General features: G+C 40.7%; 2 protein-coding genes across 4 annotated transcripts in view; one reads left to right on the top strand and one right to left on the bottom strand.

Moving 5' to 3' along the window:
• The window catches only part of LOC135202260 (putative inorganic phosphate cotransporter), a 71,282-nt gene that overhangs the window by 1,290 nt on the left and 44,505 nt on the right, over positions 1 to 25,487 (top strand). The window lies entirely within an intron of this gene.
• LOC135202261 (WD repeat-containing protein 54-like) overlaps positions 1 to 25,487 on the bottom strand; it is a 60,308-nt gene that overhangs the window by 3,295 nt on the left and 31,526 nt on the right. The window contains exons 6-7 of the mRNA XM_064231559.1: positions 6,716 to 6,821; positions 5,518 to 5,640 (exon numbers count right to left, since the gene is read on the bottom strand). Coding sequence (XP_064087629.1) covers positions 5,518 to 5,640; positions 6,716 to 6,821 — 229 coding nt within the window. The remainder of the gene's footprint in view (positions 1 to 5,517; positions 5,641 to 6,715; positions 6,822 to 25,487) is intronic.

The raw sequence follows: 25,487 nt of genomic DNA, 5'->3' as shown, positions 1-25,487 counted from the left end.
ACAGTATATGGTCCGGGTATTCTATAAAGAGGAAAATAAACAACAAGAACCGAACATTTTATACATTTTTACTTTATAAATATATTATTAGATAAGTAAATAAAATCCGAAACATTTTGTACATATTTATCTATAAATATGATATTTTGGAACAATTTTAAATAGATCAAACTTCATGAAACATTTTATACATTTTTAATTTATAATAAATTATAATGATAGGACAGTTTTAATAAGCACAAATTAAAGGAAAAACTTAATATAATACAAATTTATGTAGCCAAATTTATGGAATTGCAAGGGTTTTTCGTAAGTTTTCAAACTCTTTGTTTCTAGTACATCTGGTTGAGTATAGTACATTTCCATTTTACTCACTGAGGATCATAATGCTCAGTTCAGCATATGGTAGGGCGCCCGTATCAAACGTAAAAAGTGATGGTGTTTTGTGATACGGCCACCGTATCACATGTGCTGAAAGGATTAAAAAATACCGCATTATATAAATTTAGATGTTCGATAGTCCAGAATAATACTTACCTATGGATCCAGTGGAGACATGCAGAACATTCTATAGAATTGCGTCCACAGTTAGAACGGCAGTTGCCACAAGGGTACTTCATCATGAGTAAAGAAGACAGTCGAATCGCAAACTAGCTATACAGGTAGTACTGGCAGTCAGAGAGACTCTCTGAGAATGATCTGTGCAGTTCTCAGCCATCTTTTATACTTAAACCAGATATTCTCAATTGCTACATAGACAAAGACATTACAGCGTTGTTTTGATTATTTTTAAAAAATCGTGGCTTCACACACTAGCTATTATGTTCATGTTACGGCAATTACAATCGTGACTTCACACATTGAAAATATATAACCGAAATCGTGGCTTCACCCTATAGCTTTTTTGTTCATGCCACTGCAATTCCAGTCGTGACTTGACACATCAACAAGTGTATAATTTTAATCGTGGCTTCACCCTCATGCGACAGCAATTGCCTATGGCTTCTAATAAATAATAATAAATAATAATGCTAATAAAAATAATAAATAATAATACTAATAAATAATAATACTAATAAATAATAATACTAATAAATAATAATAATATTATTATTAGTTATTATTATTTATTAGTATTATGGGTTATTAGTATAATTATTTATAAGTATTATTATTTATTTATTAGTATCATTTTTATAAGTATTATTCGTTTTATCATTCATTAACTAGTATTAGTTATTAGTAACATTATTTATCAGTATTATTATTTATAAGTATTATTCGTTTTATCATTTATGAGTATTATTATTTATTGGTATCATTATTTATCAATATTATTATTTAAGTATTATTATTTACTAGTATTATTATTTATCAATATTATTATTTATTAGTATTATTATTTATCAATTTTATTATTTATTAGTATTATTTATTATTATTATTATTATTTATTAGTATTATTATTTATTATTATACTATGACTCTCTCAGCAAAAGCGCACAAAATATTCCCGAATAGCGTATGGTCAGGAATAACTTTCCCTGAAATGAATAACTTTTCTTAAAACCTTCCTCAGCAAGGATAAAAAATAATCAATTAATTTACTGTATCGGCCGGAACGTAAAAGAGCCCAATTTGTTTCAGAGTACTTCCAAACAGTAAACAATCCCGCGTGTTTATGAGCCAAAAATAACTCCAGTGACGTATTTTCAAAATGGCTGCGGTGAGAAATCTCTCCCCTATGCAGAACCTGGCAAAACGCAGAAAAAAACCGCATAACATTGTCCTGCAATCGAGATTGTTATATTCCCATCAGAAGTTACATTCCCCTTACATTGATTCCACAAAAATAATTAACATTTTGGGACGTTTTCGCCCGTTTTCTCTCATTTTCGCCTCGGTTTCGCCCGTTTTCGCCCGGTTTCTCCCGTTTTCGCCCGGTTTCTCATTTCCGTACTACCCTGCACAGCATGATTTGGTAAAATGTAAAATATACGGCCTTTGGAAGACATCGTTTATGAGCACGGCGTCCCAAGGATCTTCGACCATGTTTAATACTATAGCATCTTGGAGTAGGTGAAGCGAAGATTGCAATCCAAAGTAGCACATTATTTACTTTATTTCATATCAGTGTTTTTGTATATGAAGGTAGGATTGGCCATGTTAGTTTAATAAAAAGTGTTATTCTGAGGAGTTTCGATAAACAGTCGATATGTGTGCGCTGTGTACGAGGTGTTCATACCCCAGGTTATTAATTGCGATGGTGCTGATAGGCAATTGAAAAAGGTGTAGCCTGGTAAATAGACGTATTTTAGATTTCTATTTCAGTTATGTTATATGAAATAGCTTGAATATATAGAAATGTACTACCTTATTTATTCAAGAGTGTTAATTTTTAGTAAAGCAATGTCATGGGACAGAGACGATTAACCTCGATTGGCTTAAAAAAAAGTTGTACCAAGTGATTAGACAGTCAATGCTTTATAATAGATGCCCCAAACCTTTGGAGCTTGGTGTGGGTTGGGTATTTCTACAGAAAATCTCTGGGTAATAAAATCACGGGGAAAAAATGAGAAACATAATAGTTTTGGCTAAGGAAAAAAGTCACAGAAAAACTCGTTAATTTATGGTGGCCTGTCATAAAGTCCCAGAAAATAGTCGTTAATTTATGGTTGCCTGTCATAAAGTCCCAGAAAAAAATTTATTAATTTATGGTGGCCTGTCCTAAAGCCCCAGAAAAGTCATTAATTTATGGTGGTCGGTCATAAAGTCGCAGAAAAAAAAATTCGCCTGAATTTTTGGTGGCCGGTAATAAAGTCTAAAGAACAAGAAAAAAAAATTATATTTATTGATGGGGGCTGGTAATATGAAAGTCATAGAAATAAAGCCACATTAATTTTGATTGCCGGTAATAAAGCCACATGGAAAAAGACATCTATGGTGGCCGGTAATAAGGTAAAAAAAAAAAAAAAAAAAAACTTGAATTTATGGTGGCCTGTAATAAGGTTACAGAAAAAAAACATTTTTTTTACCAGCGACTTTTTTATCTGACTTATTTTCCCTGTGCCTTTTGTTACCAGCGATTTTTTTTTTTTTTTTTTAACCAAGAACTTTTTTACCAGCGACTTTTTTATCTGACTTATTTTCCCTGTGCCTTTTGTTACCAGCGAGTTTTTTTTTTTTTTTTTTTTTTAACCAAGAACTTTTTTACCAGCGACTCTCTTTACCAGCGACTTTTTTTTTAATTGACTTTTTTTTACCTGACTTTTTTTCAGCGACTTTTTTTTTAACCTGTGACTTTTTTTTTACCTGACTTTTTTTACCTGTGACTTTTTTACCTGACTTTTTTTTTACCAGCGACTTTTTTTTTTACCTGTGACTTTTTTTTTTTTTACCTGACTTTTTTTTTCCTGTGCACTTTTTTTTACCTGGACTTTTTTTTTTGCTACCTGACTTTTTTTTTTTGTTTTTTTTTTTTTTACCCCCCCCCCCCAGCGAGTTTTTTTTTTTTTACTTGTGACTTGTTACCAGCGAGTTGTTTTTACTTGATTTTTTTTTTTTTTTTTTTTTTTTTTTTTGTTTTTTTTTTTTTTTTTTTTTTTTTTTTTTTTTTTTTTTATTTTTTTTTTTTTTTTTTTTTTTTACCAGCGACTGTTTTACCTGTGACTTTTTATGTACCAGCGAGTTTTTTTACCAGGAACTTTTCCACCTGGATCTTTTGATACCAGTGACTTTGTTTTTTACCTGTGACTTTTGTTACCGGTGACTTATTTTTTTACCCGAGACTTTTTTTTTTACCAGCAACTTATTTCTTTACCAGAGCCTTTGTTTATCTGCAACGATTTTATCTGGGACTTTTTTTTTTTTTTTTTTTTACCAGCAACTTTTTAAATTTTTTTTTTACCAGCAACCTTATTTATCTTTTTTTTTTTTTTTTTTTACCAGCAACTTTTTTTTTTACCAGCAACCTTTTTTTTTTATCAGCAACCCTTTTTATCTTTTTTTATCTGGGACTTTTCTTTCTACCAGCAACCTTTTTTTTTTTTTTATCTGGGATTTTTTTTTTTTTACCAGCAACCTTTTTTTTACCTGCGCCATTTTTTAAACTGATTTTTTTTGTTTTTTTAATTTGTGGCGGCAATTTTTTTTTACCAGTGACTTTTACGAGCAACTTTCTTCCCTGCGACTTTTTTCCCCTGTGACATTTTTTCCCGTGACTTTTTTTCCTGGTTTCAGACCCTCGAGGATGAAAGTGAAAATTCGAGAAATTTATCTGGAAATTCCTAGACAGTGACCGCCCCCCCCCCCCCCCGTCCCTAAGCAAAGGTTCGGGGGTCGTTTTCAAGGCCTAATATTTCTTTAGGTCAATTCATCTTTATTTTGTTTGATATTTACTCTTTTTTTTTTTATGTTTTGATGGTCATCCCTAACGTGCTTGTACTACATACGGGGTTAAAACCTTTGGGGCCATTATCCAAGAAAGACCTTTTTTAAATTTCTCAAATGATCTCACCTACCAATTCAGTAATAATAATAATATAATAATAATAAAATATAATAATAATAATAATAATAATAATAATAATAATAATCAACAACTTCCTAAAGGGTTCACAGGAATACAAAGTGTTAAGAGTCCGTGTATAATTTTGAAGAGTTTACAAAAACTTTCGAACCCTTCCCTGGGTTCATCTTCAGTCCCAGTTTTTTTTTTTTTTTTTTTTTTTTTTTACTGAAGATGAATCCAGGGAAGGGTTCGAAAGCTTTTTTGTAAAGTCTTAAAAATTATACACGGACTCTTAACACTTTGTATTATTGTGGACCCTTTAGAACATTATATATACTCTCGCGATAGAGAGTTTTTCTCTAATAATAATAATAATAATAATAATAATAATAATAATAATTAATAATAATAATAATAATAATAATAATAATAATAATAATAATTAGAGATTGATAAGGGGAACCGAACAGATTCCCGGAAGCTATCCTTAAAGTTTTTAAATTTAAATATATGTACATTTACATAACTGTGGAGTTGTTTCTCCAATAATAATAATAATAATAATAATAATAATAATAATAATAATAATAATAATAATAATAATAATAATAACAATAATAATAACAAACACACAACAACAACAACAACAACAATGTTCTAAGGGGTCCACAATAATAATAAAAAAAATTACGAGTTCGAGTATAATTTAAAAACACTTTGCAAAGTTTTCGAACCCTTCCCTGGGTTCATCTTCAGTCCTGAAGATGAACCCAGGGTAGGGTTCAAAAGCACTGTAAAGTATTTTGGATTACACGCAACCTCTTAAAATTTTATTCTTATTAATGTGGACCCCTTAGAACATTATATATATACTCAAGTGATAGAAACTTTCCCCAATTAAAAATCAGAATATCATTACTGACAGCTGCGTGCGGAGCTGTTCTCTAAATTTAGCACCAGCATTAATGAGACGGGGACGGAAGCTGTGAAAATATATATATACAAACCGGCTTATTGGGATCGTGCGACAACTGCCAAACTCTGACGTAGGTGTCCTCACTCGCCGACAGCAGGTAGCCAGTCTCTTGGGCAACGTCCACAGCTGTGATGTTCCGGACGTGAGCGCAGACCTGTCAGAGGGGTGTTGGAATTGGGGAGAAAAATGACTTCCGTAAATAACTTTCTAATATAAGCAACAGCACCAGGTCGTTCTATTCCCGTACATATTCCTGAAATGTAACAGGGTACCGAGACCTTCCCTGATAAGAAGCGGTTCTTCCTATCTTGGAAAACTAACCATGGAATCTTTTTTTGAAAATGATCTCAATGTTTCCTACGCCCAAATTACGGAATCCCTGATTTTTTTTTCTTTAAATAACCCAACTCAACTCAACCTAAACTAGGGCATAGAAAAAAACTGGGCTGGTGCTCGCCGTATCTTAAAAACTAACCGTAGAATCTTTATTGAAAATGATCCCATTGTTTGCTACGCCCAGATTACGGAATGTCTGCTTTTTTAACTAACCTAACCAAGGGCATAAAAAAAAAAAAAAAAAACGGGGCTGGTGCAGTGCTAGTAGTATAGAAGAGTGGTTGGTCCAACCAATTTCTAGACCTTGGGTCAAACATTACTGATACTCTCCAAAAACCAACCTAATGAGCCAATACAGTAATATAATGATTGGTAGATAGCTGTAACCAAAATTACAATAAATAATGAAAAAATCATCAAAGGAAGGACTTGTGTAATATAAAAAAAACAAAACAACCTAATGAGCCAATACAGTAATATAATGATTGTTAGATAACTGTAACCAAAATTACAATAAATAATAAAAATAAATCATCAAAGAAAGGAGTTGTGTAATACCAAAAAACCAATGCTAATAAGCCAATACAGCTATCTAATGATTGGTAGATAACTGTACCCAAAATTACAATAAATAATAAAAAAAGATAAAGAAAGGACTTGTGTAATATAAAAAAACACAACTATTAAGTCAATTCAGCTATATAATGATTGGTAGATAACTAACCAAAATTACAATAAATAATAAAAAAAAACCGCATCATAGGAAGAAGAACTTGTGTAATATCAGATCAACCGTGAATTCCAGATGTATCATCATAACAAACAGCTCTCTCTGAATACAACAGATACCTGATGAATGGATTCACAGGTCAAGCTGGATAATATGTATTTACCTCCGCCATGATCTTCCCGTCCTGGAGGTGATATAGCCTGATGTGACCTGAGAGGTAGCCTGCTATCACCATGCCCGACCAAGTGGCGAGGCAGGTCACTGGTGACCTGTGACGGAAAAAGCATGAAACGGAACACTGTTATTATTATTAATTATTATTATTATCAAGGGGCATTGAGAATTTTCAAGCTGATTGACCATTCTAATGAAAGAAAAACATATTAACAAGATTTCTATTGGCCTTCAACTTTATTATTATTATTATTATTATTATTATTATTATATTATTATTATTATTATTATTATTATTATTATTATTATTATTATTATTATTATTTATTAAGTGGGATTGCGAATTTTCAAGGTGATTGACTACTCCCATGGAAAAAACGTATTATTAACAAGATTTCTGATGGCTTTCAACTTAACTATTATTATTATATTATTATTATTATTATTATTATTATTATATTACTTATTATTATTATTATTATTATTATTATTATTATTATTATTATTATCATTATTATTATTATTATTAAGTGGCAATGAGATTTTTCAAGCTGATTGAACATTCTAACGGAAAAAACATATTATTAACTAGATTTCTGTTGGCCTTCAACTTAATAATAATAATAATAATAATAATAATAATAATTAATAATAATAATAATAATAATAATAATAATAATAATAATAATAATAATAATAATAATAATATATTATTATTATTATTATTATTATTATTATTATTATTATTATTATTATTATTATTATTATTAAGTGGCACCGAGAATCTTCAAGCTGATTGACCTTTCTAATAAAAGAAAAACATTAACAAGATTTCTGTAGGCCTTCAACATTATTATTATTATTATTATTATTATTATTATTATTATTATTATTATTATTATTATTATTAATTATTATTATCATCATTTATATATATTTTTTTTTGCTCTATCACAGTCCTCCAATTGGACTGGGTGGTATTTATAGTGTGGGGTTCCGGGTTGCATCCTGCCTCCTTAGGAGTCCATCACTTTTCTTACTATGTGTGCCGTTTCTAGGATCACACTCTTCTGCACGAGTCCTGGAGCTACCTCAGCCTCTAGTTTTTCTAGATTCCTTTTCAGGGATCTTGGGATCGTGCCTAGTGCTCCTATGATTATGGGTACGATTTCCACTGGCATATCCCATATCCTTCTTATTTCTATTTTCAGATCTTGATACTTATCCATTTTTTCCCTCTCTCTCTTCAACTCTGGTGTCCCATGGTATTGCGACATCAATGAGTGATACTTTCTTCTTGACTTTGTCAATCAACGTCACGTCTGGTCTGTTTGCACGTATCACCCTATCCGTTCTGATACCATAGTCCCAGAGGATCTTTGCGTGATCGTTTTCTATCACTCCCTCAGGTTGGTGCTCGTACCACTTATTACTGCAAGGTAGCTGATGTTTCTTGCACAGGCTCCAGTGGAGGGCTTTTGCCACTGAATCATGCCTCTTTTTGTACTGGTTCTGTGCAAGTGCCGGGCATTCGCTTGCTATGTGGTTTATGGTTTCATTTTTCGTATTGCACTTCCTACATATGGAAGAGATGTTATTTCCGTCTATCGTTCTTTGAATATATCTGGTTCTTAGGGCCTGATCTTGTGCCGCTGTTATCATTCCTTCAGTTTCCTTCTTTAGCTCTCCCCTCTGTAGCCATTGCCATGTGTCATCGCTGGCTAGTTCTTTAGTCTGTCTCATGTATTGTCCGTGCATTGGTTTGTTGTGCCAGTCCTCTGTTCTGTTTGTCATTCTCCTGTCTCTGTATATTTCTGGGTCTTCGTCTACTTTTAAACATCTAACTTACCTGGTAGTTATATATATATAGCTTAAGTCCCTGTGACGTCACGGCAGAATTCAAAACTCGCGGCAATCGCCGATTGGGTAGTCAGGTGTACCACCTGTGCGCCCTCTATCCAGATACCTGGAACCATTCCAACTATTCCTCAGATCTTCCCTGCCGCTGTTTCGGCTAACATCGTGGAATTTTACTCGCTTTCGCCCGTGTTTTTCGCAATTGATTTGGTGAAGTACACTTTGGCTTTGGCTTTCGCATGTTGTTGGGTGTATGTAGATCATCTTGATAATGATAATGAATCATAATGAATGATGAGGATAAGAGAATGTTTACATTATTGTGACTCTTGCTTATTCTTGATCTCTCTTTCGCATTTTCCAAACATGGCTGACTCTGCTTCGAGTGTAAGAATGTGAGTGAGAGGATGTAATTCTTGGTTTGTTAAACCTCGATAGATTCTCGTTAATATTATATAAATTGAGAAGCAAGAGTGATCATTTGCATGATACAAGGAGAAAATGACTGATAGATATTATTGCTATGTGCGAAATCTTGAAAATAATAACATCAGGAGAGCAAAGAGTATTATGTCTCGCTCTTCTAGAGATAGTCAGGGAATTAACGATTCTCTTTCCCTTACTAGTGATCCTATTGACCCTGCTTTCATAGTAATAGTTTCTATTCCCCCTACTGATATAAGTGTTGGTCCAACTTTATAGGACATGATAGCGACCATTCAAGCCTTTGGTAAAGGTATAATCCCCTGTGGAAACAGGGAGAAATCGTGGTCGAATGTGAGAGATTTTAGAATCACAAGTTACATTGTTAAAAGCAGTGCAAGTGCAAGTGCAGTGGAGGGTGCGACCGCTCGGACCTGTCGTGCTCCTAGTCCTAGACCACTTCCAAGCTCACCAACCCCTGTGAGAAGGAATGTCGACCGACGAAGGGAGGCGAGAGGCTTTAGCTACCGAGCGGCCGTCCCCTCGAGCGTACCTGTTGACGATCCCCAGGACGTTCACCCTCGCCATAGGAAAGGCGAGGTAATTATTATGTTTTTCAATTGATACGGCTCGGATCTATCGTACTCCTGGTCCTAGACCCCTTCCAAGCTCACCAACCCCTGTGAGAAGGAAAGTCGACCGACAAAGGGAGACGAGAGATTTTAGCTCCCGAGCAGCCGTCCCCAGGACACTCATACTCGCCATTGGATAGGCGAAGTTAAAGAATTTTCTTCGTCGTCTGACAATGCAGTACCCAGACGGGGCTGACTTTAAGCTTCGAAATCTAGATCCTTCATAAGAAGGAGATCATGAGTGACGCAAAGCTTCAAGAACTGCCAGGATGTAGCATTGCAGCAGTCCGAAGAGATTTTAGTCCGATTACGAAGACAAAAGGAGGTTGGAGATGTCAGTTTCCCCACCAAAAGCAGTAAGATGTCGCACAGGCGGCCATCTGCTTCGGTGGCAGATGGAAAGACGTCGGACACGGTTGGTCCTTTAGTCGAAAGCAGTAAGATGTCGCACAGGTGGCCATCTGTTTCGGTAAAGGACAGACAGATGTCAGACGCTTTTATGCCTTCTGTACATTCTCCTCTTCCTTCTTCGCTTTGGTCTTCGTCTACGGATGATTCATTGTTTGATGTAGATAGATACTCCGTATCTGTGTATATTCAGCATATAGAGAAAAAACTATCTTCATACATGAAGATCTGCCAGATGGCTCGACATGACGACCAGCGTCAAGTACATAAGCGTAGTGACGACGGATGTCAAAGAACCGAACGTCAAGATGATAATGCCGTCAAACGTCAAGTACTTGAACGTCAAAGTCATATACATCATGACGTCGGTCTCCGACATGACGCCGAGAGTCAAGAGGTGGAGTGTTAAGAGACTCTGAGAGTCAAGAGAATCATGGCGCCGAGCGTCAAGAGAATTATGACGCCGAGAGTCAAGAGTTTACAGGCGTCAGATCATAAACATAATGACACCGAACACCAAAGTGCCGAGCGTCAAGATCCTAAGCGTCAAGATCATAAACATGATGAAGGATCATATACAGCACGATCCCTGACACTAAAGATCCCAACGTCAAGGGGATCATGGCTTCGTCCGAGTAGATCTTGAACGTCAGGATCATAAACAGCATGATCCCGGGCACTTGAGCGTCAGGATCATAAACATCATGACGCTGTACACCAAGTATCCATGGGTGTCAGGATCATATACAACCGCCAAGGGGATCATGGATCCGACCTTCTAGATCTTGAACATCTGGATCATAAATGATCGTCAGGATCATAACATCATGACGCTGGACACCAAAGATCCATGGGTGTCAGGATCATATACAAACGTCAAGAAGATCATAGAGCAAAGCGTCAATAGCTTGACTGTCAGGATCATATACATCATGACGCCAGACGTCAGCAAGACGTCGCTACTTATATTTCAAACATCTAACTCGTCTGGTAGTTGTGTATATAGCTTACGTCCCTGACGTCAGCTATTTATATAATTACCAGGTGAGTATGTTCAAAAATTTATTTTATCATGAAAATAACATTTTGATTACATTCAGGAGAAAGGAGATTTGATAACGTCCTTTCTCCTGTGAGTACCTTAGAGCCTGTTTCAGTGAAGAGCATTCAAAGGAACAACATGCTTCATCAGATTTGAAAAGACTTATAAAGGTTTGTATATTGAGATTTTTCAAACATCTAACTCACCTGGTAGTTATATATATAGCTTACGTCCCTGACGTCACGGCAGAAATTCAAAACTCGCGGCAATCGCCGATTGGGTAGTCAGGTGCACCACCTGTGCGCCCTCTACCCAGGTACGTAGAACCGTTCCAACTATTCCTCAGATCTTCCCTGCCGCCGCATCGGTGACATCGTTGGAAGTTCGCTCGCTTGGCCCTTGTTTTTTCACAGATACTTGGGGAAGTACACTTTGGCTTTGGCTTTCGCTTGTTGGGTACATGTGGATCATCTTAATAATGATGATGGATCATAATGAATGATGATGATAAGAATGTTTGATTTAGATTATTATTGCTTTGACTCTTGCTTATCCTTGATCTCTCTTTTGCATTTTCCAAACAATGTCTGACTCTGCTTCGAGAGTAAGAATGTGGGTGAAAGGATATAATTCTCGGCTTGCTAAAACCTCAATAGATCCTTATTCTATCTATATCAGTTAAGAATAGTCGTAAGAGGCAAGAGTGGTGAGTTGGATGATATGAGAAAAAATTTTTTCTTTTACCTGAATGTGACTGGATATTATTGCTATGTGCGAAAGCTTGAAAATAATAATAAGATCACGAGAGCGAAGAGTAGTATGTCTCGCTCTCCTAAAAATATTCAAGTGATCATATTGATCCTGCTTCCGTAGTAATAGTTCCTATTCCCCCTACTGATACAGGTGTTTGTCCAACTTTAGAGGACATGATAACGACCATTCAAGCCCTTAGTAAAGGCCCCTGTAGAAACAGGGAGAAATCATGGTCGAATGTGAGAGATCTTAAAATCACAAGTTACAGTGTTAAAATCAATGCAAGTGTAAGTGCAGTGGAGGGTGCGACCGCTTGAACCTGTCGTGCTCCTAGTCCTAGACCTCTTCCAAGCTCACCAACCCCTGTGAGAAGGAAAGTCGACCGACGAAGGGAGGCGAGAGGCTTTAGCTCCCGAGCGGCCGTCCCCTCGAGTGTACCTGTTGACGATCCCCAGGACGCTCACCCTCGCCATTGGAAAGGCGAGGTTAAAGTGTTTTATTCGTCGTCTGACGACGCAGTACTCAGACGAGGCTGGACGCTAGGCTTCATAGGCTGGACGCCAAAAGACGCCAAGCGTCTAGAATTGTAGGCTGCAACTCCGGATCTCTTTGTTTTCGGATACTTGCTCTCCTGCCAATATAAGACGCAAGATGTCGCACAGGCGGCCATCACCTTTGGCAGGAGGTAAGGAAGTATCGGACGAAGGGAGACTTTCGGGTGCTTGTTTGCAACTCCTGACCGCTCCCCTTTCGACTCCGATGCTTGCTCTCCTACCAAACTAAGACGCAAGATGTCGCACAGGCGGCCGTCGTCTTTTGATAGGAGGAAAGGAAGTATCGGACGATTGGCTACCTTCAGTTCATTCTCCAGCCCCTCCTGCGGCGTGACATTCGTCTTCAGGACGTTTCGTCTCTAGCCGAACACAATGGAGATAGAGATACTGAGTTTTAGGCTTCCCCAACTGTCCCCAGCAGCAGGAAGCAGTCTCCAAATCGGTCTTCAGCCCCTGGGTGGATCGCTGGACCGCAGTTTTAAGGAAGCTGTCTACAACTCGGTCTTCAGTCCCCTGGGTGGATCGCTGGACCGTAGTTTTTCCTTACTTCATAATTTGTTCATGAATCTTACCTGCCAGATATATATATAGCTGTATTCTCCGAAGTCCGACAGAATTTCAAAACTCCCGGCACACGCAGTGGTCGGCCAGTGGTAGTACCCATTCCCGCCGCTGGGAGGCGGGCGTAAGGAACCATTCCCATTTTCTGTCAGATATTTTCTGTCGCCGGTGCAGATAACAAGTGTTTTGTTCATGAAACTTACCTGTCAGATATATATATAGCTGTATTCTCCGACGTCCGACAGAATTTCAAAAACTCCCGGCACACGCAGTGGGCGGCCAGGTGGTAGTACCCATTCCCTCCCGCCGCTGGGAGGCGGATATCAGGAATCATTCCCATTTTCTATTCGGAGATTTTTCTCTGTCGCGGTAGTGAAAACACTTTGTTTCCACTACCTCCGCTAGGATTTGAAACTTCATTAGCCGCTTAAGTATCCTACTTATTTTTTTTTGAATGATTGACTTGGATTTGTGGCTAGGCATACGCTATCATAAATTAATTAAAATTTTTTTCATTGCATATGATGTCTGAATCTAGTTAGCCTAGTTTCAGATGTTGTTGTCTGCAACGGGTAAGGAAGGCTACCGAAACCTTCGGTAGACACTCGTTTAGTATACATGTTTTCTTTGTTGAGAGATCAATGTAATTAGTGTAATGTTGACTGATTCCGAAAGAGACGTATGATTCGTATGTACGCAAATTAGAGCGTGATAGAATCAGGAGGTCTTCCTCCACAGTACCAGTAGACTTTATTTTGCCTAACCCTGTGGTATGGCTTACGGGCCTAGAGGAAGTTCGTGAGAAGTAATGCCCTTTCTATTATTGTGGATTACATCAAGTAAGCTTGAAAAAGTGCTCGCTCTCCAATCAGTGTTGTGAGTGTAGTGATGTTGATTTTGCCCCTAGTGTTGTGAGGGGGCGTCAGATCGGTCCTATAACGCCTCTAGGTCTAAACTCTGTCGGACTCCCAGGACCAGGGAGGGGGCAAGTTGAAAACCGAAGGAGGGTACGGGAACCCCCCACCGATCTGGCGTCCCTTCGGCAGGATAAGGCTGCCAAAGATCGTGCACGTGCACGAATCATGAAAGATTGCTTCTCGTCCTCCGAGGCGTCCTCCCCGCAAGGTTGGAGCTCTCGGAAGGACTCGCGCCCTCTAAGAAGCTTTAGAGAAGAGGACGCTTCACGTCCTCTCTCGTCAGGAGGGAACGTCAGATCCGCCCCATAACGCCTCTAGCCTGGACCTCTGTCGGACTCCCAGGATAGGGAGAGGGCATGTCGAAAGCCGAAGGAGGGTTACTGGGGAAACCCCACATCGATCTGGCGTCCCTTCGGCTTGACTTAATATCGATAAGCGTGACAAAGACGCAAAATGTCGCACAGGCGGCTGTCGTCTTGGTCAAGAGATTAAAATGTCCTTAAGGCAGGACCCTCACAAAGGACGCCTTTCGAGACATTCAACGCTCTATCGAGAGGAAGACTTCGTTTGCACTTCCTCCATCTAGACTGAAAGGGAGAGCTGGGATCTGGTACGAAACAGGAGAAGAAGCAGGATTGAAAGCACCGTCTTCTTCTCAAGGAGATTCGCCAATTTTGTGGACGCTCCAAGGAGGTCTTATTTGTCATCGGCTAAGGTTTTCCTCCTCCCCTCATGGCGTTATGTATACGTTATGTGACGTTCGCTTTACTACGAAACGGGATATTGTTCAAGCTCATAAGATTGACGTCCGGCAAGCTGATTTGCATAGTCAAATAGCTCGCCAAGACGCATCTTACTCGTCCCTAAGGGACGCTCTGTCAGCGGACAGAGATGACACTGGACAGACTATCCTAGTTTTCGACAGGAGAAGGGCAAAGAATTCCTCATACCCAAGAACACACAGGCGTCCTTTTAAATGCCCTTCTGCAGTGTCGATGACCGTGACAAAGACGCAAGATGTCGCACAGCGGCCGTCGTTTTTGTCAAGAGTGGCGAACGTCCTGAAGACTCGTCCTGATGACGATCACCGTACTTATGCTTAGGACGCTCGCGTTTCATGAGCGGCTCTCCCCTCGCCAGGAAGCCTCTCAAGTTACTCGTGTTGACGCACGTCATTCACTATGACGCTTCCCTTGATGTTCGTCACTCTTCTATTCCGGACGCTCTTCAAGACGCTCAAAGAATGCAATCAGACGTTCGGCAAGCACCTCGCGACGATGCCTTTCGGAACGCTCGGCGTTCCTTTTTTGAGCGCGTGTCTGGATATGTTCATTTGCATTACTAAGACGCAAAATGTTGCACAGGCGGCCACCGTCTTGTTAGAAGGTAACGAAAGTCTTTAAGGCCGTCCTTGGAGACGATCAGCCTTACGTCTTCCTATAGTTGCTCTCACACTTCAGGAGCAGTGTGCGGCTCTCCAGGACGCTTTTCGGGTGGCCTTTCAGAAGACGCTCGACGTCATAAACATTGATAAGCTTTTTGGAAGACGCTCGATGTTTTACACATCTGGAGCTGGAACGGCTGCCATGACGCTGCAGGACGCTCGCCAGGACTCTAGCGAGACCGTCGCCAGGACGCTACGAGGACGTCGGACGCTGTGAGGACGCTTTTGAAGACTCGGCATCCTACAGTCATGACGCTCGGTAGAGCACTTGCCAGGACGTTCTTCAGAACGATAGGCGTCCTACGCATCAAGACGTTCGGCAGGATTCCTGCAAGAACGCTCTTCAAGAGAGCGTCGTCGAAGTAGAGGAAGGAGTTTGGTCCTCGTCAAGATGTCTACTTCTCTTTCTACGAAGGGAGCGTTCAAGAGAATCCATCACTTGATGAATTCCAGGAAAACTGTAAGCAGATTTCGGTGTCATAAAAAACGCCTGTCTGCTTTCGGGATTGCGCTGCCGAAGGGGAACATTAAGGTCATTCCTGTCGTAAGCCCAGTCTCTAATCAGGAATCCTGCCCCTTCCTCGATTTCTGCGGGAATCGGGAAGGCTATATGCTCGAATTCCTGGATTACTTTCGTCATGCAATTGGGTTAGTTCTCATTGACAAAGTTTCTTAATAACATTTTATCGCATAAGCGGATAAGTAACAAAATTTCGAAAGAGCTCTCATTCATTAGTCAGAGGCTCATCCAGGAAAAAGACTTATAGACTACGTCCATGAAGTCTTATGTCAAATACATAAGAAGCTTGAACTTTCCTTTTCGATCTTCGGTTCTCACTTGAGGATTTCCATTTGAATAATATTTTATTCCTTTTCTTGGCAAAGAGAATGAAGACAGTCGATTTCCATTTCTCTCTCTCTTCCTCGTCGAGGAAGAATGTAGTAGAGAATTAGATGTTCAAGTGACTGCAATACTTAGGTATTTTATCTTCGCGTCATATTACTAATGTAAAGTTCAAGTCATATACGCATATCGTGGTTTACCTCTACAGATGGCAACCGAAAGGACTGTTATTTTAAGTGTATTTAATCGGTCCTTCCTGCAAACTTCCAGGAGTTTCCGGTGTAAGGACAATGCTTGAAGGTATTGTTACAACAACACCAACTCAGCTTCTGCATGTAGCGAATTATGTTTCGCTTAAATATGCCTGCTTGAGAATTTCTTATGATCGATAATAGTAACGACCTATTCCTTCGTAGAAGAGAGTAGTGCTGTAACTCAGGCAGAATAGTGCGAAACGAGAGGTTGCTGTCATTGTGGATGACGCAGTATATTTAATCGGTACTCCCGGCAACTTTCCAGGAGTTTCCGATTTAACATTTGGTTAATTAAGCGTAATGTTACGACAACACAAAATCAGCTTCTGTATTAGCGAATTCTGTTTCGCTTAGATATGCCAACTTGAGAGTTTCTGTTCAAAATAATGGAAAATCTATTCCTTAGATGAATAGAATAGCTGGCAACTCGGCATAAGACTGCGAGAAGGTGACATAAGCTGCTGCCTGTAACTGTCACAGTGTCTCACACTGTCACCAAAACTCAGTGTTAGGTAGCTCGTTGTACTGCCTCAGTCGGTTACGTCTCTCTCTCCCGCGGGATTGATTTACGAAACCGTATCTCTGCCCTACAATCATGACTTTTGCCTCGGGTTGAGGGGATTTCTGGTAATCATGAATAAACGACTTCCTTTTGCTAAGAAATTTTTCAACAGAGATATCTCTTAGACATGTTCGGCGCTGCTTACCGCACTGTAACAGAATTCTGTACGAGTCTACCGCAGCATAGCACTATAATAATGCTCTCCTGCTTATGCAAAGCGCAGCCTTATTAGGGAAGGAAGCATGCTTAGTGATGGGAATGGATAGTCTGCTGGGGACCATTTCCTCGCTGGAGAAGCTTGTTTCCCTGAATAGACTGCAATTCAGACCTCTACAGTTTTCCTACAGGAGAACTGAAATAACATCAAAGATCTAGAGATAATTCTAAACGTCTCTCAATGGGTTAAGGATCACCTCAGGTGATAATGAGAGGGAGCCAGGCATCCGGACAGAGGTCCTGGCACATAATCTAAAAGAATTGGAAGCAATTTGGGTTGGCTCTCCAGTCTCGAAGAGTGAGGTTTTGGTCGAGTGGTCCAAATCATCTCAGATAATTCCGCAGCTCTCTCATATCCCAAGAAAGAGAGATGGTTATCGGCATACGCACGGAACGTAACGATCCGTAAGAGGTTCGTTACACGATTGCACGTCCGTGCGGATCTTCTCGATCGACGGCAGCAACTACTGACGTTTGACTTTGAGTAATCCTCGCTTAGAAGTATGTCGAGAGTTGTGGAGACTTTGGGGACGTCCTTTCGTAGATTTTGCAATATTGAAGACGAAGAAGCTTCCTCTACGTGCGCCTTATTCTCGATCCGAGAGCGGTAGCAATAGACGCCATCCTATAGTATGGAATGGGGATAGTTGGTTAGCCCTTTTCCCCTATTCAAAAGCTTAGGAAAATGTAATAAGATAATCGCTGGCGTCAGAGGGAGTGAGAAAGACGCTGATCGCCCATGTTGGCCTTCGAGAGGCTGGATTCACAGAGGTCACGTCCTTCAGAGAGCACTTTCCAAGGACCCCTTCCCGAGAGAATCGGTCTACTCTAACAGCCTCACTTCGAGAGGTACCTAAATCTCTCCGCTCTGAGTCTGAATGCGTTCAGACTGTCAAGAAGCGAGAGGATCTTCAAGATTAATTGCAAGTCTCATTGCCAAAGCAAAGCAGTGCTGCATATTTTGCAGTGTACCAATCGGAGTGGGCCGTTTCTGGACATAGGGCAGGAAGAATGACTGTTCCTCTACCTCTGACCTCTGTGAATGACTTTACCGCCTTCCCATTCCGTCTGAAGTAAGCTAACAGTCCCAACGATTGTAGAATACGGAAATATGTTGTTGACGGCCTCTAGGCTCAGAGATTCGGATCTGTCAAACAACAAAAGCCCTTCACGATCTTTGAGGTCTGCGGAAATCTGATGGAACTTAGACGTAGTCTGAATTGTTCTTGATGTCAAAGCATTTCGAACCTCTCCTTTCTGTAAACTTAATACACGTGACCAGAAAGGCTAATTTTTCTAACCACTCTAGCTACGGCAATGAGGGTTAGTGAGGTTTTAGCCATCATCAGAGGTTTTGGCTTTAGAGGACATAATTCGGTGTCCTCTAAGCCTTCCGTTCTTGCTAAGAACGAAAACCCGTCTAACCCTTGGCCCAGAGGCCTGGAGATCAAGGGGATGGCACAAATTATTGGGCAAGAGCCACGAGAGTCCTGTGCCCTGTCGGGGCTCTCAAGTTTTATCTTGATAAAACTAAAGAAAGTCAAGGTCATTCGGACAATCTGCGGTGTTCCGTAAAAAGACCAGACTTGCCCATGTCGAAGAACGCCCTGGCGTTATTTTTTAAGGAGTCTTTCTAAGAGGCTCATTCGTCATGTCTGAACAAAGATTTGAAACCTTTTAAAGTAAGTGCTCACGAGGTGAGGGCGCGGCCTCGGAAGCATTTCAACAGAGCATGACAACTCAGTAATATCCTGAGTGCCACGTTTGAGGCGAAGCAACTCTGTGTTTCGCTTCACTCCCGACGGGATGTGAAGACGACATATGAGATCTGCGAGTCGCTAGGACCATACATATCCGTAGAAATATTATTGGAGGCAGGAAGCAGCACGAATCCTATCCTATAGAAAAAGGGATAGGTGTGCTTTTAACTTTGAAGGGTTGGTCGCTTGAGGCGCTTTCCCTTTCGTTAGCCTAGAAGTTATGGGACTAACTTCGATAGGTTAGGTCAGGTGGTGGTTTTAGCTTCGTTGCCCTCACAGTATGGTCAATATGGTCTAGTCACATTGTGGTCACGCCCCCGGTTGACAGATCATCTAGAGCGCACCAACTACACAGGTCACTACCTGTTGGCAACTCTAGTAAAGCAAAAGCAGACTTCGGTGACAGTAATCAAGAAGTCAGCTATGCTAACAGGTAAGGAATCAAGAGTCAATCATCTGCACTGAGGTGTTTCCTAAATCCTTCTATTCTGTCCCTTCCCACCTCCAATGGTGGGATTCAGCTATATATATCTGACAGGTAAGTTTCATGAACAAAATGTTATTGTTATGATACAATAAAGTTTGTTCATACTTACCTGGCAGATATATATAATTAAAGTACCCACCCACCTCCCTCAGGGGACAGTGGTATGAAAAATCTGAATAGAAAATGGGAATGATTCCTGATATCCGCCTCCCAGCGGCGGGAATGGGTACTAACCACCTGGCCGCCCACTGCGTGTGCCGGAGTTTTGAAATTCTGTCGGACGTCGGAGGAATACAGCTATATATATATATCTGCCAGGTAAGTATGAACAAATTTATTGTATCATAACAATAACATTTTCTGCACCTCCGTCATTGGATTTTGGAACTCTTTTGGTCACTTGAGTATCCCGATTGATTTTGGTTATTTGATTAGGATCGGTGGTTAGGCATACGCTAATTGTGGATTGTTTTATTTTGGCTTGATTTTTCCTTAAACTTACGATGTCTGGATCTAGTTCGACTAGGCCAGAGTATGTTGTGTGGAAGAATGCAAGGTTAGGCTACCGAAAACTTCGTAGACCCTCATACAGTGTGCGCGAATTGTAGGAAACATGTTTGTATGTTTGATGGAGCGCTGCAACGAGTGTGAATATATGTCTGATTCTGCGTGGAAGGCTTATGAATCATAGGTACGTAAAACTAGAAACGTGATAGTGTAAGGAGGTCTTCCTCCAGGCGTGTAACACAAGTTACCCGTCCAGTAGAATTTTATCCCTCCAAAGACCTGTGATGCCTTCGGGCCCTACAATAGTGTCTTTGGAGGGTAATACCCTATCTGTGATTCTTAAATCTCTGCGTAGCCTGGAATCATGTTTGCATTGGAATGTTATAGTAGTGTAGTGAAGAATAGTGATAATGCCATGAGTGTTCATTCTATCGCGTAAGCGTATAATTTCTCATTGACAAAACACTACCGCGTGATGGCTCTCCCTACCTCGGTGAGGCAGAATGTAGTAGGGAGGTAGCTGTCCAAGTGTCTAAAATACTCTACGTTTGTTCATAAAACTTGACCAGTCAGATATATGTATATATATATCTGCCGGGTAAAGGTGAACAAGCGATGTTGTATCATAGTAATATTTTTTTATTTTTGCCCTTACGTCATATTACTATCAAAACTGTTGTATGGTTCAAGTTATTATACTCATACCGTAGTTACTCCTACGGAGGACAACCGAGAGTACGATTATTCTTATTACATTTAATCGGTTCTCACCCTGCAAACTATTCAGGGGTTGCCGGTTCCCTATTTTTAAACATTTAAGGTATTGTTATGACAATACCAAGTTAGCATTTTATATTTAGCAAATTCAGTTTCGCTTAAATATACTAGTTTGATTGGATTGGTTTGGTTTCTGCTCTATAATGATAGTAAACCTATTCATTCGTAGAATGGTGTAGGTGGCAACTCAGGCAGAGCAGTGCGAGAACGACGAACGTTCTCAGAGTCTGCTGTCACTAATGCGTAATGCCAGTGCTCAGTTCCATCTGATGTCTTCTATGCGCAGTAGGTTTACGTCTCTCTCTCTCCTGCGGGATTGACGGACTAACCGTATTTCTACCCTACAATCACGGCCTTAGCCTCGGGTTGAAGGGAATTCTAGCATACATGGCTAAACATCTTCACTTTGCGAGAATTTTTTCATTAAAAAAAAAAAAAAAAAAAAAAAAAACAAAAAAAAAAAAAAAAAAAAAAAAAAAAAAAAAAAAAAAAAAAAAATTATATATGTGTATGTAGTATGTGTATATATATATATATGTGTGTATATGTGTGTATATATAATATATGTATATCCTATATATATATATATGTGTATGATATATGATATGGTTATATATGTTATGTAAATGTATGTATATATATATAATGTATTAGACCTTTTTCGGTCTGTTTACCGCATGGTAACAGAATTCTGTCCGAGTCTACGGCGGCATAACACACAATGATTTCCCTCGAAACAAGAATGATGTGCAAGAGATGCAGTCAATTAGTTCGCCGCAGACGTCCCTTGCTCGATTATGAAGGGGACTCCTTCCGCCTGCCAAATACGACAGCCGCCGAGCGCGACGCTCGGCAGGACTCTTGGATGGACGCACAACGTAATGCTTCTTCAGGACATTCGCCGAGAATCAAGAGAATAGTAATGGATCTCAGGAAGGAGACTTTTATTTTGGAAGAAACAAATGAACATCTTCTACAGTGTCTTCAAATTACTCCTGTTTAAGTGAAACGCAGCCTATTAGGGAAGGAAACATGCTCGGTGAGGGAATGAATGAATTTGCAGGGGACCATTTCCTCGCTGGAGAAGTTGTTTTCCCTGAATAGACTGAAATTCACACACCTCCAGTTTTTCCTGCAGAAAAACTGGAATAGCATAAGATGAATCTAGAAAATGATTCTGAACATCTCCTCATAGTCAAGATTCGTCTATAGGTGATGTCATGGCTCATAATCTCAATAGAATTTGAATCTTGAAAGATTTACTTTAGTCTTCAGAGACGTCCTCCCCGCGCAGGAGTTGGAACTCTCGGAGGGTCTCGCTCCCTCTGAGGAGAACGAAGACGATATAGGTCGCACAGGCGGCCGGTCGTCTTTTGGTTCCTCGGAGGGGACGCTTCTCGTCCGTTAGCTCCTTCTGCTTTGCAGTCGTCTCCTGGGCAATTGGAAGACTTTCTGCAGTAAAAGAGAGCTGAGATGTATGATGTAGGGTCTCAGGGAGGGGGACGCTTCACGTCCTCTCTCTTTTCTACTGTGTTGCGATCTTCACCGGAGAGGGACGTCTTACCGATGTATGCTTTTGAGCGCTTCGGTCGCTCCTAAGAATATATCCTTGGCGGTCCATGTGAGAAGGAGGAGGGCTTCCCCTCGCCCATCGTCTTCTCAAAGGATCAGCCTTTTGCCTGAGAAGGAATGAATGTTCTCCATCGAAAAGGATGATGTGTCTTTGCAACAAAACACTTGTTTTTTGTGATTGCAGTGAGAAAGGCAAAGCCACATCGTGAGAGGAAGATGATAGGCTGCCAATCAAGAGTACAGGCAGTTCCCTTCTCCTTCTCCTCGTTCCGCTCTTTCGCCAGTTGCCTTGCTCTCTAGTTTTCATGCAGCTCTCCAGAGGTTGTCTAGAGAGCACGGTTACCATCTTCCCGAACGTGTGTCAGTTGAGAAGAAGAAGAGGTCTTGGTTCGTGGCTTTGAGCCTCTTTTGAAGAATAGTTCAGCTCGCGGCCCCTCAGTCTCCTCCTTCGCAATTGTGATCTTCGAAGGACGACTGGCTCATTCATGCCTCCCACTCAAACGCGGTTGTCTGAAGGGTTTCAAAACAACTTAATCGTTGGTGAAGTCCCTGGAACTACTGGTGAATTTCGAAAAAGTCACATCTGATCCCCACCCAATCCATCGTGTATCTGGGGATTCAGATGGATTCAGTGGCTTTTCGAGCTTTTTCCGTCCCAGGGACGTCAGCAGCAAGGCTTAGACAAAGTGTTAGCCTTCCTAAGGAAAGATTCGTGCTCGGTGAGGGAATGGATGAGTCTAACTGGGGACCATTTCCTCGCTGGAGAAGTTTGTTTGTTTCCTTGGGGAGACTGCACCTCAGACCGTTACATTTTTTTTTCTCAAGTACAATTGGAAAAAAACCAAGAATCTACACAGGATCTTGGAAATTTCAGGAGAGGTAAAACATCACTTGAAATGTTGGCTAGATCCAGTGTAGCTGTCGGAGGGCGTGTCTCTCAAGCTTCAGAGCCCCGACCTAGTGTTTGTTTCTCCGACGCGTCCACCACGGGGATGGGAAGCATCATTAGGGGGAAAGAAGTGGCAGGCACCTGGAGAGGGGAACAGGTGTCCTGGCACATAAACCTAAAGGAAATGGCAGCCATCTTTTTAGCTCTCCAGTTTTTCCAAGAAAAAGTCTCTCGTCGAATAGTCCAAGTCAAACTCAGACAACACCACAGCTCTGGCGTACTTGAAGAAGTAGGGAGGAACACAGTCTCAGTCCCTTTTTGCTCTGGCAAAGGAGATCTTGCTGTGGGCAAGGGCACTGGACGTCATGATCCTTACGAAGTTTGTAGCATGAGTAGAGAATGTCTGGGCAGATCTCCTCAGCAGACGAGGTCAACTTCTGCCAACCGAGTAGACTCTGCTTTGGAGGTATGCCAAGAGCTGTGGGGGTTATGGGGACGTCCGCTCGTGGATATCTTTGCGACGTCCAGAACGAAGAGGCTTCCACTGTACTGCTCCCCAGTACTCGACCAGCTGCAGTGACGATAGACACACTTCTCTGGGACTGGACGGGGATGGACCTGTACGCCTTTCCCCCGTTCAAGATCTTAGGGGAAGTCATGAGAAAGTTTGCGGTGTCGGAAGGGACGAGAATGACTTTGTTCGCCCGTTCTGGCCTGCGAGAGAGTGGTTCACAGAGGTCATGGCCTTTGCAGTAGACTTCCCGAGGACGCTTCAGTAAGGACAGATCTACTCAGACAGCCCCACTTCGAGAGGTACCACAGAAGCCTCTTCGCTCTGAGTCTGACAGCATTCAGACTATCCAAAAGTTGGCCAGAGCGAGAGGCTTCTATACGTCAATGGCGAAAGCTATCGCCAGTGCAAGAAGAGCGTTTTCCAACGCAGTGTACAATCGAAGTGGATAGTCTTCAGGAGTTGGTGCAAGAAGAACGGCATTTTCCTCCACACCGACCTGTGAGCCAGATTGCTGACTTCCTTTTCTGAGAAGGGATCTAAAACTTGCAGTCTCTACAATCAAGGGTTATAAGAGTGTGCTTTTAGTTGTCTTTAGGCACAGAGGCCTGGACTTGGCGGACAGAGAGACCTTCACGATCTCTTGAGATCTTTCGAAACGATGAAGGTTCAACAACCCAAGTTGCCGTCTTGGAACTTGGATGTAGTTCTGAAGTTCCTCATGTCCAGTCCGTTTGAACCTATGCATGAAGTGCGAGCTTTTATGAATCTTCTTGGTTCCATAACAATATGTCATAAAGGACATATGAGCTGTCACTTACGGGAGATGCAATTCTGTGTTGACCTCCCGTTACACGAAGGATGTCAATTCAACCTACAAGAGATCCTTTTCTCTTGGTTGTTCGTGTCTGCGGATACGTTGCTGGGATAGGGAGCCGACACTGATCCTTAACTAGTGAGTTAATTTTTAGTTTAACTCTTTTTAAAATTAAGCGCTAACCCTCGTGTTAGGATCAGGTGATCGGGATCGGTGTTGTGCTCCTTAATTATGCTAATAGGCATAGGTATATGGTCATATGAGTGGATTAGCACCCATTGACAAATGCCAGTTAGGCTTTGCCGAGTAAGTGGATAAGACCCCATCGGCAAACCCACAAGAACTCTATTACCCATAGGTCACATCCTCGCTGAGGCTCTTGAGACGAAGCAGACTCCTAAGCAATAGCTAGGAAGTCAACCCTCCGTCTGAAAAGATAGGAACCAAGGTTTATAAGAGGTCCTTCTGATAACTGTGGGTGTTTGGTCAGGAAGCCAAGGTTACCAGTGTCAAAGAATGCTTTGGCTTTTTTCTTGAGGGGCACCATCAAGGAAGTGCATTCATCCTGTCAAGACAGTGATATGAAAGTGTTGAAGGTGAATGCGCATGGACTGAGGGCTATTTCTACGTCGGTAGCCTTCCAAAAGAACATGGCACTCAATGACATCTTGAATGCCACATTTTGGCGTAGTAATTCAGCTGGTTTGCCTCTCACTACCTTCGGGAGGTGAGGATTACATACGAGAACTGCTACTCTTGGGCCCATATGTCGCAGCAGACAATATATTGGGGACAGAGAGTAGCACTCTTCCTATCTTTTAGAAAATAAATATGTTAGTTTGGACTTTTTAATTTTATTTCTTTTTATTTTTATTTTTATTATGTTTATGTAGGTGTTTAGTTTTTTGTGGTCTTGGGTAGGCCGCCTTAGGCGGCCTTCCCTCCATTAGCCTTGGTTTTACGAAGTTTAACCA

Source organism: Macrobrachium nipponense, chromosome 30 (assembly GCF_015104395.2).
Source record: "Macrobrachium nipponense isolate FS-2020 chromosome 30, ASM1510439v2, whole genome shotgun sequence".
NCBI lineage: Eukaryota > Metazoa > Arthropoda > Malacostraca > Decapoda > Palaemonidae > Macrobrachium > Macrobrachium nipponense.
Note: the sequence above shows the minus strand (reverse complement) of the source record. Positions and strands in the feature narration are given on the sequence as shown.